General features: G+C 43.8%; 1 protein-coding gene across 4 annotated transcripts; it reads left to right on the forward strand.

Moving 5' to 3' along the window:
- The first annotated feature begins 290 nt into the window (after nucleotides 1-290).
- On the forward strand, nucleotides 291-18,137 carry tmem242 (transmembrane protein 242). Of its 4 annotated transcripts, none has more exons than XM_055639979.1 (5): nucleotides 291-435; nucleotides 1,657-1,767; nucleotides 3,812-3,912; nucleotides 9,870-10,007; nucleotides 17,864-18,137. In XM_055639979.1, the coding sequence occupies exons 1-5, from the start codon at nucleotides 306-308 to the stop codon at nucleotides 17,972-17,974; spliced, it is 591 nt and encodes a 196-aa protein (XP_055495954.1). In that variant the 5' UTR covers nucleotides 291-305; the 3' UTR covers nucleotides 17,975-18,137. The 4 variants fall into 4 exon arrangements, with proteins under 4 accessions (XP_055495954.1, XP_055495952.1, XP_055495953.1 ...); XM_055639977.1 differs by having other exon boundaries at nucleotides 292-435; nucleotides 1,635-1,767; XM_055639978.1 differs by lacking the exon at nucleotides 291-435 and adding an exon at nucleotides 447-666.
- The last annotated feature ends 1,900 nt before the right edge of the window (nucleotides 18,138-20,037 follow it).

Here is a 20,037-nt window from a genome sequence, read left to right on the forward strand (position 1 = left end):
GGGAGGGAGGGCGCCCACTCGGCTGCTCCGACACGGCCGCAATGAGGGAGGGAGGCAAAGCCGCCGCCGCCGCCGCCGCCGCCTCACCACAACACGGCCGCGCGCTGCATTCTGGGAGCTGTAGTCTCACTCACCCGTCGCCGCCTGGACCCGGACGCCCGGGGAAACTACGTGTTCCACAATGCAACGCGCCGACTCACAAAGGGTCGGGACGTCAGACTTGTTTCCGCCTTGCGTCACGTTTCCCCTCCTCCCCCCCCCGTATCCCTGACAACCTCCCGCCCACACCCCCCCCCCCCCCTCCCATGTCCTGGGCCTCCTCCACCAGAGATCTTAGAGCTCTAAGATCTTTGTCCTCCACTGTCAGAGTGAAGGCCCAACGGAAATTGGTGGAGCAGCACCTCATATTTCGCTTGGGCAGCTCACAACCCAGCGGTATGAACATTGACCTCTCTAACTCCAAATAACCCCTTGCATCCCCCCACCCCCTCCCCTTCCCTCTCTCTCCATCCCGTTCCCCAACTAGTTGCATTGGTCACAGATTCACAACAAAATGCTGGAGTAACTCAGCGGGACAGGCAGCATCTCTGGAGAGAAGGAATGGGTGATGTTTCGGGTCGAGACCCTTCTTCAGTCAGGCGAGAGGGATTCGAGAGATATGGAAGGGTAAGATGTGAAAATGTTTCACTGTCCTGATTAATTTTGCTGCTTGTATGCTTCGTTGTCAGCTCCCTCTCAGCTTCTTCTTCTTGCATATGGCGGGCACAGCCTAAAGTTGTAGGACAACTTGTTCTATTTGATCTTATTTGTTTGTGCATGCCGGGTTGATTGCATTCGTCGAAACAGGGCGGACCACGTGAAGGTTGCAATCTTCCACTCCCCTCTCAGCTAACAATGAACCAATCTACATTTCCTTGATCATTGTTTGTGTCTAACTTCGACTTTTTTCTGTTGTTTTCACACCGTCCCCTTCCATATCTCGAGTCTTCCTCTCCCCTGACTCACAGTCTGAAAGAGGGTCTCAAGCCAAAACTCTCAAGCCAAAACTTCACACATTCTTTCTCTCCAGAGATGCTGCCTGACCCGCTGAGTTACTCCAGCTTTTTGTGTCTATCTTCGGTGTAAACCAGCATTTGCAGTTCCTTTCTACATAGTCCTTTAAGAGAATCAGACATGATTTCCATCAACACTCAGACTACATACTTTCGACATTCACAGCGAGAAGTCTGAAATGCAGTCCTTTCCTATACATTCTGCTTCACATCATCTTGACAGCAATGATGAATACTGAGGATGAGGTTTGATTTGTCAGCGCTTCTCCAGGGAAGATCGAACTGGGAATTGTTAGATTATGTTTATTACAAACCGACTGCATAAATAGTCAAAACGTGTGGGAAGAAACTGCAGATGCTGGTTTACACCAAAAATAGACACAAAATGCTGGAGTAACTCAGCTGGACAGGCATCTCTAGTCTCGACCCGAAACGTCACCGAGTCTGAAGAAGGGCCTCAACCCGAAACGTCACTCATTCCTTCTGTCCTGAAATGCTGCCTGTCCAGCTGAGTTCCTCCAGCATTTTGTGTCTATCTCCTGCATAAATAGTCAAGGCTGTTTTTATTTGATACTGACATAGATGGAAACTCACAAAAATACAGCTTGTTGTTCTGGAGAGATGAAAACTGAACGTGTTGCCAGAGATCCCGAGCTGGAGGCCTGCAACAAGTCACTCAAGTCCAGTGATGAAAACAAAGTACAAATGATTAAAGGTATTTATAGCTTATTATTTAAGTGACCAACCTTAATTAGTTTATTTTATCCTAAATTACTTATTATCCTCACATATACTGAATAGTCCAAAGTACCCATGTTGCCACCCCAATAACATTTAAAATCTGTTCCACTTTTGCTTATGGCTGTTGTTTACCTGCTGTTCAGTTTCTAAAATTCATACTGCTGTTCGGTTCTAAAATTCAGTTCGGTTCCAGACTTTGTTCGGCTCCTGCTGTTCTAATTTCTCACCAGTACTTCTCAGCAGGATCGTATGGCATCTTTCTTATTTACCCACAAGGATTACATTTTAAGATAGTCACAAAATGCTGGAGCAACTCAGGGGAATGGGCAGCATTTCTGGATAGAAGGAAGATAGAGTTACTACAGTTTTTTGTGTCTATGGTGTAAACCAGCATCTGCAGTTCCTTCCTACCCAAGATTACATTCAAATTACCTGTCTATGATTCAATTTAACAAATTGGGTCCTCATCCTTTGAGTACTTTTTTCATACATTTTCTTTTTGCTTCCCCTTTTTTCACACACTATAAATTGTGGATACCATCACAAAATGCTTACCAACTTAAATATAACCCTCTTGTCAGAACTTGATGCATTTCTGTTTATGTCCTCACTGATCAAGAAAGTACACACATAAAATCTTAGAATTTTGATTCCCACTTCCTTCAACCCATCACACCCCTTTCCTCTTTTATACTTGTATTCTCCTGTACATAATTATGATGATTGAAGTGCCTCATTATCACTGTTCAAGTGTTTACAGTACATTAATTTGAGTTATTTTGCTCACTTCTTCACATTTTAGAACACAGAAGAACACTCTAAGTTGTTTTGAAATACTCTTTGAACCTAAGAGTATGTAATCTGTTTTATAATTCAAAAATAGCTTTGCCAAATGTTTCCCTTTTTTTTGTACTCTGGACAACTCGGTAAGAAGTCTTGTTTCAGCCAAGTCTTATTATATCAATGAGACAGTATATGCCCCCAGTCTCCAGCTTATTAACCTTATTTACTGTGATCCACGCATTAACACAAATCTACTCATTTTTTTTGTGCTTCACATTTCTCTCATATCTCTAAAGTGGCAGTGAACAGGTAGGTAGGCGGGTGGGCAGGGCGGGGGACGGACGAAGCGGGCAGGGACGGGCAGGCGGCAGGCGGTGGGACAGGGACGGGCCGAGCGGCGGCGGTGTGCCGGAGTGGGCGGAGGGACAGGGTTGGGCCATCCGAGCAGGCTGTGCACCGGACACACACGGACACACACAGAGTCGGGTTGCAGGGTATCCACACACACAGCACACACACACACACACACACACACACACACCCCCCCCCCCCCCCCCCAACCCCATTCCAAAATTGGTCCAATCGTTAGGTCAACAGGATCTGAACCACAGCTAACAATGAATGACCTGTGGAGGAAGGAATTGCAAATGCTGCTTTTTATGGAGGGAGGGAGTGATTGCGGGTAGGGGAGAGGGAGGGAGAGGTGAGGGGGGAGAGGGGGGAGGGGAGGAAGAAGCGAGGGGAAAGATCCTGGGGAGGTGAGGAGGTTGAGAGTGGGGGGATTGAGGGAGAGGAAGGGGTAGGGAAGAAGAGGGGGTAAAGTGGGGGGGGGGGTGAAGAGAGTGGGGGAGGAGGGGGAATAGGAGAGGTGGGGGGGGAAATAGAGGGAGAGGAGGGCAGTAGGGGAGGTCAGGAGGAGGGATAGGGGGAGATTAGGAGGGGGCTAGGGAGGGGAGAGGAGTTATGGAGGGAGGGAGGGAGTGTGGGTAGGGGAAAGGGGAGGGATGGAGAGGTGAGGCAGGGATTGAGGGAGGGTGAAGAGGAGGGGGAGGGAGTGCTGGAGGATGAGGAGGAATGAGTCGCGCCTACGCAGTTTGGGGCTAAGAGTGAGGGGTGGAATATTGCATTGGGGAACGGATTGCATTGGGGGACCAGGGCTCCCATGTGACAGGGACCCAACGGGTCCCACTTATGACAATAAAACACTTTTGACTCTCTTGACTCTATTTTGTCAGGTGGTCTTTTCCTTGGTACTGTAGCTGCAGTGGGAATGCTAGCAGGTTTTGGCACAACGCTTGCGATGGCTAAAAAGAAAAGTCCTGGATGGTTTCATAAGGTAGGTGGAGCAGCAAGTACCTATGTTAACATTCTACAAATTTTAACATAGTTACTGTAGGATCAATGACTAACCTGGCGGTGACTCAGTCCATTGAGTTTTCACTAGGCTTAATTGAGTAAATCGATTTGTCTACATTTGTAGGAGTTTTGAACTTCGTCCTGGGGTGTTGGCATTACTGACAGAATTTATTACGTACGTCAAATTGCCTTTGACTTGTCTAGAGCCACTTAGTCATACAGTGTGGAAACGGGCCCTTCGGTCCAACTTGCCCAAACCAGCCAACATATTCTTTCTACATTAGTCCCACTCTCCTGCGATTGGACACTCTCCCTCTAAACCTGTCCTATCCATGTACCTGTCTAATTGCTTCCTAAAACTTGTGATAGTCCCTGCCTCAGCTGCTTCTTCTGTCAGTTCATTCCACATACCCACCATCTTTTGTGTGAAAAAACTAACACCTATGACCTCTGGTTCTCGATTACCCAGATTTTGGGCAAGAGATTCTTCGCGTCTACCCAATCTATTCCTCTCATGATTTGAAAAGATGAAGATCATCCCTTGTCCTCCTGCACACCAGGGAATAGAGTCCCATCCTGCCCAACCTCCCCCTATAGCTCTGACCCTCGAATCCTGGCAACATCCTTGTAAATCTTCTCTGTGCCCTCTCCAACTTAACATCATTCCTATAACATGGTGTCCAGAACTGAACACAATTACTCTAAATGTGGTCTCACCAACATCTTATATAACTGCAACATGACCTCCCAACTTCTATACTTAATACTCGGACTTAATGAAGGCTAATGTGCCAAAAGCCTTTTTGACCACCACATCTGCCTGTGCGTCACCTTCAAGGAACAATGTAACTGCACTCCTAGATCCCTTTCTTCTACAACACTTCCCAGAGCCCTACTGGTACTGTAGGTCCTGCCATGTTAGGCTTTCCAAAATGTAACCCGTCACATTTCTCTGTATTAAATTCCAAAACATTCCTCAGCCCACATGGCCAACCGATCAAGATCCTGCTGCAATTTTTGACAACCATCTTCACTATCCGCAATACCACCCACTTGTGTGCCAGGCAGTAGATATAAGGAAGGTAGACAACAAATGGAGAGAAGGAATTGGTGACGTTTCGGGTCGAGACCCTTCTTCAGACACGAAACGTTGCCAATTCCTTCTCTCCATAGATGCTGCCTCACCCGCTGAATTTCTCCAGCATTTTTTGTCTACCTTTGATTTCTCCAGCAACTGCAGTTCTTTCTTAAACAGTAGATATAAGGAAATGCATATGCTGGTTTGAAAAACAAAAAGAGTTCTTGGATTTAAACTCAATGATGATGAATGGATAGTCCAATACTGGATACTGTGCAGCTCCAAAAGTAATATGTAAGTAGTGAGATAGTCTGAATATGGCTTCCAACCCAGAAATGTCACCTATCCATGTTTTCCATAGATGCTTCCTGACCTGCTGAGTTACTCCAGCACTTTCTATTTTTATTTTAGATTTTCAGAATCTCTAATATTTTCGTTTTTGTTTTATTATCAAATGATTTTTACCTTACAATTCCAAAAATAATTTTTATTTCTTGATTAAATTTGAAATTCCCCAATTACTTTGCTGGAATTTGGACCTTCCTTTCTGAACATTTGTCCAAACTTCTGGAATTCACATCTAATAACAAACACTATGCTGTTGAGTTTTATGAGGAAGGATTAATGAGGATGTTTAATGAGGAAGGATTAGTTAGCAATCTTGTTGTGCAAGGTCCCTTGGGCAACAGTGACCATAATATGGTGGAATTCTGCAATAGGATGGAGAATGACACGGTTAATTCAGAGACTTAGGTCCTGAGCTTAAAGACAGGAGACTTTGAAGGTATGACGGGAATTGGCTAGGAGAGACTGGCAAATTATACTAAAAGGGTTGACAGTGGAGATGCAATGATGAAGATTTAATGACCGCATGGATGAACTCCAGAAATTGTTCATCTCTGTCTGGCAAAAAAATAAAACTGGGAGGCTGACGAGGGAAGTCAAGGATAGTATTAAAGCCAAGGAAGAGGCATATAAATTGGCCAGAAGAAGCGGCAAACCAGAGGACTGGGAGAAATTTAGAACTCAACAGAGGACAACAAAGAAAGCTTGCGGGAAATATAAAAACAGACTGTAAAAGTTTCTTTAGGTATGAAAAAAGGTAAAGATTAGTGATGACGAATGTAGGTCCCTTACAGTCAGAGACAGGTGAATTTATATTGGGAAACGAGGAAATGGCAGAACAGTTAAATGAGTACCCTGGTTCTGTATTCACTAAGGAAGACACAAACAATCTCCCAGAAATACGTGGGGACCGAGGATCTAGTGGGAGGGAGGAACTGAAGGGAATCTACATTAGTCAGAAAATGGTGTTAGGTAAACTGTTGGGACCGAAGGCAGATAAATCCTCAGGGCCTGATGGTCTGCATCCCAGAGTACTCAAGGAGGTGGCTCTAGAAATTGTGGATGACTCTGGATCAGTTCCTGTGGACTGGAGGGTAGCCAATGTAACTCCACTTTTTGTGGAGTTACATTGGATTATGGACCAGTTAGCCTTACATTGGTAGTGGGGAAGATGCAGGAGTCAATGTAAAGATGTTATTTTGAGCTGCATTGGAAAGCATGGACTGGATCGGGCTCTAGAAATTGTGGATTTATGATGGGATCAGTGGTGACTGGAATATTTTGGTCCACTTTTTTTGAGTTACATTGATTATAACAAGTGCAGATTACAGGAGCATGCTATTAAAGATGTTTATAGCAGCGCATTTGGAAAGCATGGATTTATGATGGGGAAATCATGCTTGACTAATATTTTGGAATTTTTTGAGGATGTAACAAGTAAAATGGATAAGGGAGAGCCAGTGGATGTGTATCTGGACTTTCAAAAAGCCTTTGACAAGGTCCCACACAAGAGATTAGTGTGCAAAATTAATCTCTAAATTTAATTAGAGATTAGTGAGCACATGATATTGGGGGTAGGGTATTGACATAGATAGAGAACTGGTTGGCAGACAGGAAGCAAAGAGTAGGAATTAGCGGGTCCTTTTCAGAAAAAATAGGCAGTGACTGGTGGGGTGCCGCAAGGCTCGGTGCTGGGACCCCAGTTGTTTACAGTATATATTAACGATTTAGATGAGGGAATTAAATGTAACATCTCTAAGTTTGCGGATGACACAAAGCTGGGTGGCAGTGTGAGCTAAGAGGAAGATGCTATGAGACTGCTGGATGACTTAGATAGGTTGGGTGATGGGCAGATGCATGGCAGATGCAGTATAATGTGGATAAATGGGAGGTTATTCATTTTGCTGACAAGAACAGGAAAGTAGATTATTGTCTGAATGGTGTCAGATTAGGAAAAGGGGAGGTGCAATGAGACCTGGATGTGCTTACTGAAAGTAAGCAAGCAGGTACAGCAGGCAGTGAAGAAAGCCAGTGGCATGTTGGCCTTCATTGCGAGAGGATTTGAGTTTAGGCGCAAGGAGGTCCTACAGCAGTTTTACAGGGCCCTGGTGAGACCGCACCTGGAGTATTTTGTGCAATTTTGGTCTCCTAATTTGAGGAAGGACATTATCGCTATTGAGGGAGTGCAGCATAGGTTCACCATGTTAATTCCCAAAATGGTGGAACTGGCATATGATGAAAGAATGGGTCGATTGGGGTTATGTTCGCTGGAATTTATAAAGATTAGAGGGGATCTTATAGAAACATATAAAATTCTTAGAGGACTGACATGGATAGAGAAGTGGTTGACAGACAGGAAACAAAGAGTAGGGATTAACGGGTCCCTTTCAGAATGGCAGGCAGCGACTAGTGGGGTACCACAAGGCTCGCTGCTGGGACTGCAGATATTTACAATATACATCAATGATTTGGTTGAAGGGATTCAAAGTAACATTTGCAAATTTGCAGATGACACAAAGCTGGGTGGCAGTGGAAACTGTGAGGAGGATGCTATGAGAATGCAGGGTGACTTGGACAGGTTGGGGGAGTGGGCAGATGCATGGCAGATGAAGTTTAATACGGATAAACTTATTATCCACTTTGGTAGCAAAAACAGGAAGGCAGATTACTATCTAAATGGTGTCAAGTTGGGAAAAGGGGAAGTACAACGGGATCTGGGGGACCTTGTACATCAGTCTATGAAAGTAAGCATGCAGGTACAGCAGGCAGTGAAGAAAGCGAATGGCATGTTGGCCTTTATAACAAGAAGAATTGAATATTGGAGCAATGAGGTCCTTCTGTAGTTGTACAGAGCCTTAGTGAGACCACACCTGGAGTATTGTGTGCAGGTTTGGTCCTCTATTTGAGGAAGGACATTCTTGCTATTGAGGGAGTGCAGCGTAGGTTTACAAGGTTAATTCCCGGGATGGCGGGACTGTCATATGCTGAGAGAATGGAGCAGCTGGGCTTGTACACTCTGGAGTTTAGAAGGATGAGAGGAGATCTCATTGAAACATATAAGATTGTTAAGGGCTTGGACACGCTAGAGGCAGGAAGCATGTTCCCAATGTTGGGGGAGTCCAGAACCAGGGGCCACAGCTGAAGAATAAGGAATAAGCCATTTAGAACGGAGACCAGGAAACACTTTTTCTCACAGAGAGCGGTGAGTCTGTGGAATTCTCTGCCTCAGGTGGTGGCAGGTTCTCTGGATGCTTTCAAGAGAGAACTAGATAGGCTCTCAAAAATAGCAGAGTCAGGGGATATGGGGAGAAGGCAGGAACGGGGTACTGATTGGGGATGATCAGCCATGATCACATTGAATGGTGATGCTGGCTCGAAGGGCCAAATGGCCTACTCCTGCACCTATTGTTTATTGTCAAGTCAAGTGTGTTTATTGTCCTGTGTCCCTGATAGGACAATGAAATTCTTGCTTTGCTTCAGCACAACAGAACATAGTAGGCATTGACTACAAAACAGATCAGTGTGTCCATATACCATTATATAAATATATACACACATGAATAAATAAACTGATAAAGTGCAAATAACAGATAATGAGCTATTAATGTTCAGAGTTTTGTCCGAGCCAAGTTTAATAGCCTGATGGCTGTGGGGAAGCAGCCATGCCTGAACCTGGTCGTTGCAGTCTTCAGGCTCCTGTACCTTCTACCTGAAGGTAGCGGGTGTCTATTGTCTATTGACTGGACAGGGTAGATACAGGAAACATTTTCCCGAAGTTGGTGGAGTCCAGAACCAGGGGTCACAGTTTAAGAATAAGGGGTATGCTGTTTAGGACTGAGATGAGGGAAAACCTTTTCACTCAGAGAGTTGTGAATCTGGAATTCTGTACCACAGAAGGCAGTGGAGGCCAATTCACTGGATGTTTTCAAGAGAGAATTAGATTTAGCTCTTTAGGCTAAGGGAATCAAGATTTTAAGGAATATAGGAATCAAAATGTATTCCTATATTCGTTAGTGGACTCTTATTTTTCTTCCTACTCTTCATGCAAGGAACTTTGAAGCACCATTAAATTTGCCATTTATTGATGTAAACCCGTTCTCTCTCTGTCTTGCCGCTGTAACTTTCCAGATTTATCTGCTCCATTATTAATAATCTTATGCAATTGGTGAAGATGTGTCAGCTGGTGCCTTTCAAAATTTGAAAAGCCCAACCTTTTCCAATCTTGCCTTGTGACTCTGATTTCTGACACCAGCCTCATTGTCCTTGCTTGTATGCCCAGGGACTTGAAGCTACTGGCTCTCCACAGCCGATGTTACAAGTTGAAGGGTTTGATATATATAATTGAAAATAAGTTTTGTTTTTGTTTCAGATGAAACCTTCCAAATCTGACTTGCATTAACTGATTTAATGTGCACAATGGTCAAACACAAGTATTTCATTGTAAGTGAAATGTTTTGAATTGGTCTGAGGTGTGATGCAAGTGAAAACCATTCGTGTTTTTCCTTCTATTCCAGGGGATGGCAGCATCCATTGCAGTTCCCGAGAATGGCGCATCACTTGCACTGAAGGCCCTGGGCTGGGGCTCTCTCTATGCTTGGTGCGGGGTTGGTTTGCTTAGCCTAACGATCTGGAAAACTGTAGGAGCCCACAGTGTAAGTATTTAATCTCATACTGCTTGCCAGAATCACCAGTCACTGAAACTGTACTGTTATGCAATTCGTCAGCTGTTTTCAGGATATCAGGTTTTTACTTATAATTGGAACAGCGATTTCCAGTCTCAAGACTCCTCTGTGATTAAAACGACAGGGCAGTTGAGGTGCCGGGTGACGAGGGAATGGAAGCTGCCTCGAGCTAGTTTCAATACATTTATCTGAGCAAAGACAGATCTTGATTTAAAAAAAAAATCTTTTAGGTGAAAAGTCCAGCAAAGGATTTAATTGTACAAATTTGTATTAGGTTAGTGTATGGAGAAAGCATTGGCAGCAGCATTGGGGAACCACTGGCAGTCAATAGCAATGACAGAACTGACAAAATAAAACCAAATCAAATGCTGGAGGAACTCCTCGGGTTAAGAAGCATATGCAAGCAGAGGAGGGGAAGAGAGAAATTGTCCATATTTTGGGTTGCGACACTCCATCGGAACTTCATGCTGTCCAACCATCTGAGTTCCTCCAGCAGTTGTTTTTTTGTTTCAGATTCCAATATCTGTAGTCTCTTGTGGTCATCTTGGTGGAAGTGACCACCAATTTGCTTGATTTATTTGCCTGAGTGAACGTTCAGGAGCCTTGAGTTCAAATCGGGGATTGGTAGCTAGGAAAATTGAATTCAGATAATTAAATCTGGAGTAATAAATCAATTGTCAGCAATGAAGTGGATTATTGTAAATCTCATAGAAACATAGAAAATAGATGTAGGAGTAGGCCATTCGGCTCTTCGAGCCTTCACCGCCATTCAATATGATCATGGCTGATCATCCAACTCAGTATCCCGTACCTGCATTCTCTCCATACCCCCTGATCCCTTTAGCCACAAGGGCCACATCTAACTCCCTCTTAAATATCGCCAATGAACCAGCCTCAACTACTTTCTGTGGCAGAGAATTCCACAGATTCACCACTCTCTGTGAATTTTTTTTTTCTCATCTCGGTCCTAAAAGACTTCCCCCTTATCCTTAAACTGTGACCTCTTGTTTTGGACTTCCCCAACATCGGGAACAATCTTCCTGCATCTAGCCTGTCCAACTCCTTAAGAATTTTGTACGTTTCTATAAGATCCCTCCTCAATCTTCTAAATTCTAGCAAGTAAAAGCCGAGTCTATCCAGTCTTTCTTCATTTGGTGCATTTGGGTAGTAAACCAGCCCCCTTTGCCCGTCTTTGGCTACATCCGACTCTAAACCCACAACAACCTAATAGATTCTCAATATTCATCTTAAGTGATCTGTCAAGCCATTACCATTTTATCAAAATCACCACACAATGTTGCAGTGGCTCTGGAAGATGGATCACCAACATATTAGGGATAACCAAGGACAGGCAATACATCAATAAATCTGAAATATCCAACTCCCAAAAATGAATAGTTAAAAAAAATGAAGGTATGAACTAGCTAAAAGCTATAAAGATTAAAATGGATTTGAAAGTGAGGAGCATAAAATTCGGAATTGTATTTGGTTAAGCCTCTCACAATCAAGGATGACTTGTACTGGTTTTATGGATTCTGAGTTGGCTAATAAGGCCATTGTGTAAACTGCTAAAGGGGCTGACCCACTGTACGAGCTAATTCAAGAGCTCTTCTGAGTTTAAAAAAAAATCAAACTCGTGGTAAGCACGTAGAATGTACGTTGCGGGTATGTCAGAGCTCGGGACGTCTCTTAGCAGTTCGTAACGCTAACGGCAGGTACTCGGGGAAACGTGGTAAGCTTGGGAAGACTCGTGAAGCTTTTTCAACATGTTGAAAAAATGTCCACGAGAGCCCCGAGTACCTACGAGCGGCCATTACCGTAATTCTCCGAGTTGGAAACAGGGCAAACTCGGGAGAACTCTTGAATTACCTCGTACAGTGGGACATCCCCATAACTCTTCTGCTGGTAGGGCAGGAGGTGATTGACTGTCTTTGATTATGTTTGCTGCTTTTCTGAGGCAGCATGCAGTGTAGATGGAGTCAATGTTGAGAAGTCAGGTCTGTGTGATGGACTGGGCTATATCTACAATTTCTTGCAGTCCGAATAGAGCTATTCGAAAACCAATCTGTGGTGCAACCTGACAGTATGCTTTCTATGATGCATCTGCAGAAGTTTATAAGAGTCATTGGAGATAAGTTACATTTCCTCGGTCTCCTCAAGAAATAGAGATGTTGGTCTGCTGCCTTAGCTGTCACATCAGTGTGTCTGGTCCACAACAGATCAATGGCATTAACATCAAGGAACTTGAAGCTCTGATGCTGATTGGGGCACGTACTCCAACACGCTTTCTGAGGTCGATCTTGCTAAGGGAGAGGTTATTGCCCTGACACTATGTTACTAGGTTCTCTCTCGCTTCCTAATGTAATCCGTCTCGTCATTGTTTGTGATTCAGCACAACAAACCTGTAGATGGAGTTGTAGCGAATTTGGCTGTGCAGTTGCGACTATAGGGAGTATAGTAGAGGACTGAGAATGCATCCTTGTAGAGCACCAGTGTTGGGAATTATTGTGGAGCAGATGTCGTCACCTAACCTCACTGAATGTGGCCAGCGGGTCAAAGTCGTGGATCGAAAGACTGAGGGTGGAGCTGATTCCCAAGTCCAGGAGTTTGGAGATGAGTTTGGATGAGATTATGGTGTTGAAGGCAGAGCTAGAGTTGATAAATATGAATCTAATATAGTAGTCATGTTGTCTCTGTGTTCCAGTGATGAGTTAAGGGCCAGAGAGTTGGCTTTGTGGACCTGTTGAGACAGTAAGCAATGGCAGTGGATCAAGGCTGGATGGGAGGCTAAATTTAAGGTACGCCATCACCATTCTCTCAAAGCACATCATGATGGTTGATGCTAGAGCCTCTGGGCAACAGTCATTGAGGCAAGCTACCTTATGGCTCGTTTTCACGGGGCGACTTGACGCAAGATGTAGCCATAGTGGAGTGACCAGGACTGCCTCTCTCTCTCTCTCTCTCTCTCTCCCCCTCCCTCCCTCTCTCTCACACAGGCATGAATGGATGAACTCCGCGGGCCAGGCAGCATCTACGGAGAGAAATGGACAGACGACCCATTCTTCAGGCTGCCCTATGTCTCTCCCCCCCCCCCCCCTCACCCCAACTCCCACCTACACACACGAATGCTGGAGAAACTCAGCGGGTTCAGCAGCATCTATTCACGAAAAGTTACCCATTTCCTTCGTTCCATAGATGCTGCTGCACCCGCTGAGTTTCTCCAGCATTCGCGTGTGTGGGTGGGAGTTGGGGGGGTGAGGGGGGGGAGGGGGGAGAGAGACATAAGGCAGCCTGAAGAATGGGTCGCTGAACATTTCTCTCCGTAGATGCTGCCTGGCCCGCGGAGTTCCTCCAGTCATGCCTGTGTGAGAGGGAGGGAGGGAGAAAGAGAGAGAGAGAGAGAGGCAGTCCTGGTCAGTCCTTTGAAGATAGACACCAGTTGCTTGGAGCAACTCAGCGGGACAGGCAGCATCTCTGGAGAGAAGAAACGGGTGGCGTTTCGGGTCGAGAGCCTTCTTCACACTCTCCCTCCCTCACTCTCACACAGGCATGAATGGAGGAACTCCGCGGGCCAGGCAGCATTTACGTTCCTTCTCTCTAGAGATGCTGCCTGTCCCGCTGAGTTTATTCAAGCGTTTATGTCTTCCTTAGATTTTTCCCGCATCTGCAACTCTCTGCCCATCTCGCTCTCTCTCTCTCTCTCTCTCTCTCTCTCCCTCTCCCTCTCTCTCACACAGGCATGAATGGATGAACTCCGCGGGCCAGGCAGCATCTACGGAGAGAAATGGACAGCGACCCATTCTTCAGGCTGCCTTATGTCTCCCCCCCCTCACCCCAACTCCCACCTACACACACGAATGCTGGAGAAACTCAGCGGGTGCAGCGGGGCCGAAACGTTGTCTATTTCCTTCGTTCCATAGATGCTGCTGCACCCGCGGAGTTTCTCCTGCATTCGCGTGTGTGGGTGGGAGTTGGGGGGGGGGGGGGGGGGGGGGGGGGAGACATAAGGCAGCCTGAAGAATGGGTCGTCTGTCCATTTCCCTCCGTAAATGCTGTCTGGCCCGCGTAGTTCATCCATTCACGCCTGTGTGAGAGGGAGGGAGAGAGAGAGAGAGAGAGACGCACACACAAGGTGGATGCGAAATCTTACCTGCCTGTTTCAGTGACAGACACCCACCCGCCAGTAAATGAAGACACCCCCATCTTTCAGACAAAAAGAGACACACTGACATTAATGAAATGCTTAGCTAGTTTTATTAGATTTGTATGTAAATAGCAAACTGGCTGGATTCACTCTATCCAACTTCTGGGTTCACCGTTCGCAGGAGTTCCCACGGTGACCGCAAGAGTTACTACGGATATCGCACGGGACACTTCGTTCATAAAATGTTGCAATGCTCAACCACAAGTGCACAAGACACTCTTGGACAAATTCAAACATGTTTGAATTTTCTCCCGAGTACCCAAGGTACACGATTACCTGCCGTTAGCGCCACGGTGGTCCACGAATGCCGTATTGTTACCGCACGAGATTCCCACGATGTCAAACTCTGGTTACCTCTTGCGTCAAGTCGCACCGTGAAAAGGGGGTTTTACCTTTCTTTGGTACCAGAGTAGTAGTCTCCCTGAAGGTAGTGGGGACTTTAGAACGAATCCGTGAGAGGTTTGAAATGTCTGTGAATACCTCTGCCAGCTGATCCGCTCGGGTCCTGAGGACGCGGCTATGGTCTCCACCTGGACAAGTTGCATCTGCCACAGTAACCGTTAATACAGGCGGACCCGAGACGGGCGAGGTGGGCTCAAAGCGGGTGTAGAATGCATTGAGTTCATCTGGAAGGGACCCGTTGTTGCCAGAGATACTGCCCACCTTCGGTTTATAGTCAGTTATAGCGGACAAGCCTCAACACAATCTACGGGTATCCCTTTTATTCCCACATGGCATCCTTAATTCCAATAATTGATAGCCGATTGTGCAAAGTTTAAAGGCAAAAATAATATCACTCCTGGATTTCAGGGCCATGGTGGTTACCTGTAAGAACCCATTTATATATGAAAGGATATCAGAAAAGACTTCCATTGCTAGTATTGCATTGCCATTACTAAGGTGGTGCATTGGTAGAGTTGCTACCTTTACAGCGCTTGAGATCTGTGTTCAATCCTGTCTATGGGTACTGTGCATATGGAGTTTGTATGTTCTCCCTGTGACCTGCGTGGGTTTTCTCCGGGTGCATTTCAGATGTGCTACCTAAACACCTCTTTCTGTTTTGAGTCAGTTAATAGGAATTTTTTATTTCAATTTGTTATTAGAGTTGTGAGGATAGAGTTTAGAAAATTGACCTTTATATACATTTGTTTGGGCATAATTAAATGTATATTACCGCATCTTTCCAGAGAAATGTCAGATACTTTTTTAAGATGCAATGCATCAAAAGTGTAAGACAGTAGCATTAGTTGTGGAATGTGTCATTACAGTTACATTAGATTGAACAATCTCATAGGCCATTATGGTTAAGGATTAGGTGACTGAAATCAGTAATGGAATGATTTGCCAGACCTGGGGCACTCCATCTACAAAAGTTTAATCCCAAGCTAAGAAAGAGGCAACTGTATGGATTTTGTGAACACTGCCAACTCTTTGATTGTAAAATAATCAAAAACTCACCTTGCACTGATTCTCCTGTCAAGAATAGCTGGGAACTCTGGGTTCAAGCTCTGTCGAGAGCAACTGGCCTTTCCCACAGCAATGCTGCTGGAGCATCCGTCAAATGTTCATCAGGCTAGGGGCATGGTATTGCCAGAACGTGTTGCTACAGGAGAGAGGGAGGTGTGGAGTAGGAGACAAGATTTATCATTGACAATTGTTTCAATTGATGATAATTTGTATTTTTAATAACATCAACATTTTTAACTAAAATGAATTTCCAATTAATTCATTTCTGTTCTGTTCTCAATCTGTCTCAACTGAAATATAACCCACTTTTTTGTCAAAATGAATAATCAGCCTCACTATTGGTATTGTGACACAAATTTAAGGAAGAAAATAAATCAAGTGGCATCTTTGATCTTTCCAACCATTCATTATTTCAAGGTACATAATTGCAAACATAAAAATTCAGTAAAGGAATACCTAGCTTCCTACAATAGGAAAGGAATTGTAAATTATATCACGAAGTTGTTGGGGGAAAATGAAATATTTATCTGATCACATGTAATGCTTTTTAAACTGTGATGTCCAACTGATGTAGAGACATGCTCCATGTTATGATGACATTTGTAGGATTGCATCAAAAGGTGGCATAGAGGCGCAGCAGTAGAGTTGCTGCCATTCAGCGCCAGAGACCAGAGTTCCATCCTGACTATGGGTGCTGTCTGTATGGAGTTTGTACATTTTCCCTGTGACCGCGTGGGTTTTCTCTGGGTGCTCAGGTTTCTTCCCACATTCCAAAGACCTGATTTGTAGGTTTATTGGCTTCTGTATATTGCCCCTGTTGTTTAGGATGCAAATCTGAAATAACATGGAACTAGTGTACGAGTGATCATTGGTAGGTGTGACCTCAATGAGCTGTGATCTGCCGGGTATCTCTCTGAACTAAAAGGCTGTACCAGGCCATGGTTCATCTAAGAATTTGTTTTCTCATCAAACATCTGGTTCAGGCATTATTGCACATTCAAATACATTTGTTACAGCCAATAAAATGTTATAACTAACAATGAAAATATCCATCAGATGTTGCATTCAAAACTTCTGCTCAGCCTTCTCTAGCCTCAATTACTTTGTGCAAATACTTTTGTGAGAAGGATAAAGGTTTTAATGTTCAATATCCCAATCAAAATTGGAACAAAGATACATATAACCAGATAGTTATTACTAATTAGATGTCATTTTTTGTATTTTATTAATTCAAGTGCATGTGTAAATGCACTATGTATGGTGTGTGATCTAAACAATCTCATAGCTTGTTTATATTATGGAAGGAATATTTTCAGCAAAATGGCTGTCCATCTTCTTGGGAACCAATTAATCTTCTTAATGACAAGTTCCTCCTCACTGTTTCACTCGGCATGTAATCAAAAGATAAGACTCAAAATTGGACACTTGCCAAATGTTAACAGGATTTGGCAAAGTTTCAGATGAACCAATTGAATTGGTTTCGAGACCCTTGAAGTAAGGAATTGAGAGATAAAAACAATTCCCTTTGCAGCGTCTTATTCCACAATGTGCCTATTTCCAGAACAGCACTGGGACAAGATTTGACATAATGTCGTTAAGTTTAGAATTTTAATACAATACCTAATTTGTAAATTATTGTAAATCGATATTCTTAACTTCTGGTTTTAAATATTGGCAGATTATCGTTGCAGAATTAATAACAACATTACTGTTTTTCTTAACAGAGCAAATCTGATTCTAATCCAATGAATCATCTTCAAATAGATTGTCGTTTATCGTGAGAGATTTCCTCAGTTGACTTTGTGTTGACTAGTAATGCACAGATTTTTGAGCACTTATTTATGGTATTTATATAACTCTGTAAATGGACGTCCACGATTATTATTGATAATTTTAGCATCACATGTAACATGAAGAAACAATTTTATAGATTTCTGGAGCTATTCCGAGAACAATGTAAGCCATTCTGAAATGTAACTACACAGTTATTGACTCAGAATATTTCTGAACCAAATGGATTTCACACATTTGCAAAAACTGAAGAGTCCCTTTTAATAGAAAATATAAATACCTTTAGTAAAAACTGATTATTACTGTTGCAAATATTTTTTTTTTGTTCCCACAAATCTCTCTTCTCCCAACTCCTCTTTTGCAGTTGGCGGAATTCAGAGAAAAGATGCAAACAATATTCCCTGAAATTCCAAAAAGCACAGATGTGGAGGTTGCTGAGCACTTCAATTGGGAAAGCCTGTTCAAGTCAAAGTAATCGGATGCTGATTAAACTGAACAGTCAGAACTGTGATCCCACTAGCTGGCCAGCTAAAGAAATGTCATTTTGCATCTTTTATGAATTCTGGAACATTATTCTGCTGACTTAAAAAAAATGTTCAAAATAAGCTGTGAACGAGAATAAAATCCTTTAAATTATGCGTTTCCTGGTTCTCACCTGTTCTGCAGGCAACAGCTGATTCAATTGAAAACGTTATCTCCACACACTCCAAAATCTCCACACATTCCAACACATGGCACAGGCGGGAACTGTTGATTAATTGTTGATTTCCACATGCATACTTTTCAACAGGGGTTTCCGGCATATTTATTGTTGCATTTCTTTGTTTCCTCATATTCAAAATGCCTTTGAGCCACACCATCCCTCTGAGTAAATAGAAATTAAATAAATGAATGTAAACGTCAGGAATTGCCCTCAGAAGTCACAAACTTAAACTGTGGCAATAACATGTTTCTAAACAACTTGTACATGTGACACTGCAATGCATCAGTGCAAATCCGAAGAGTTCTCTGGTATTTTCACAGTTTGTAAATTCGGGATTCACTGATTTCTGTTAAATACACATGAAACTGATTTCACCTTCCTTCCCAGTTTGCTCTTTGCATTCACTCACGATAAATTCTGTTTGCTATGGAAACTCTTATTGACAAGAAATTGAAGATTAAATGATTCTAGTCCATAGAGCTGGGCAAGTGCAATAACATCAGCCAAAGTTTGTGCTCACTTCGCTTCATATTCTGTTCATTGAAGTCCAAATGTTCACTGCATGAAATACATTTTTGAAAAATGCCATTAACAAGAGACAAATTATTATACTGTACATTACAAAACTTTACAGTTTTGTCACAAAACTGACATCTTACCAATTCCATGAGGTCAGTGTGCGTCGTCAGACTCCTCAGCAAATATAAACGTTGTCATTGGAGTGGGCAGCACATCAGTCACCATTCATTATTGAGACGAAAAGCAATTGGTACTTCATGGATGACAAGAGAATGGGGTCAAATCTGCAAGCTAAAATCATTCACAATGTATTCTAGATTATTAGTTTGGAGAATATCAGTTTCTGGCTCACAAAGGGTAAAGGGTAAAGCTCCCCCCCCCCCCCCCCCCCCCCCCCCCCCCCCCCCCCCCCCTGAAGAAGGGTCTCGACCCGAAACGTCACCTATTCCTTCGCTCCAGAGATGCTGCCTCACCCGCTGAGTTTCCCCAGCATTTTTGTCTACGTTTGATTTTTCCAGCATCTGCAGTTCCTTCTTAAACAAAGGGTAGATTAGAATCTCTTCAGATGGTTCAGAGCCAGACTCTGTGGTAGTATGCATTGATGCCTGGGATATTCTCAGTATTACAATAATCCCTAAAGGGCCTGTCCCACTTGGGTGTCATTTGCGCATCACGCAGGCGTCATAACGCGTAAATGATGTTGTGTAAATGACGCCCAAGTGAGTCAGGCTCTTAAAGTTACACCAATGCAACCACGTAACCAGACATTACAAATACATTTTTACACCTCTCCTCCAATGTCTCTGGCCCAAATCAACTCTAAACTATCAAGGATCAAACCAGTTCACTGTCATTTCATTTATTATCACTCAACTGAAAAAGCCATTTACAAACCAGGAAACAAAAACTTGCCACAGGTAAATGGTGCAAAGAATGACATGGATATATGGAACTAATTTATCCAGATGTGTAACTATAAATCTTTACCACTCTTTTTCCAAGTGCCATGTCTCAGATAAAGATATGCTGGTTGGATCCTCCTGTGATGCTATTGATTAATGTGCTCTTGGTTATGGAGCTGTTACAAGCTCTGTTGGAGCTGAACCAAACACTGCCTCATTTCCAGCATGATTTGGGCAATTCAGCCAACGTGAGATAGATGAAGGGTGAACAAGGAGGGAATGCAGCCATCAGGCTCGTTTCATTACGTAGGCACATTTCCCGCGGCTGACGGAGGCCAGAGATCCCCGTTTTGACGCGGATCATGGCAACCCTCCCCCAATTGTGCAGGCCGGCAAGTGAGAGTGCGACTGCGA

Source organism: Leucoraja erinacea, chromosome 8 (assembly GCF_028641065.1).
Source record: "Leucoraja erinacea ecotype New England chromosome 8, Leri_hhj_1, whole genome shotgun sequence".
NCBI classification, from domain to species: Eukaryota; Metazoa; Chordata; class Chondrichthyes; order Rajiformes; family Rajidae; genus Leucoraja; species Leucoraja erinaceus.

Bases quoted from the DNA above. Each gene is read 5' to 3' on its own strand.
- tmem242 (XM_055639979.1), top strand. From the start codon at position 306: ATGTCCTGGGCCTCCTCCACCAGAGATCTTAGAGCTCTAAGATCTTTG. The intron at 3,913-9,869 runs GTAGGTGGAGCA...CTTCTATTCCAG, and splicing joins GTCCTGGATGGTTTCATAAG to GGGATGGCAGCATCCATTGC. The intron at 10,008-17,863 runs GTAAGTATTTAA...CCTCTTTTGCAG, and splicing joins AAACTGTAGGAGCCCACAGT to TTGGCGGAATTCAGAGAAAA.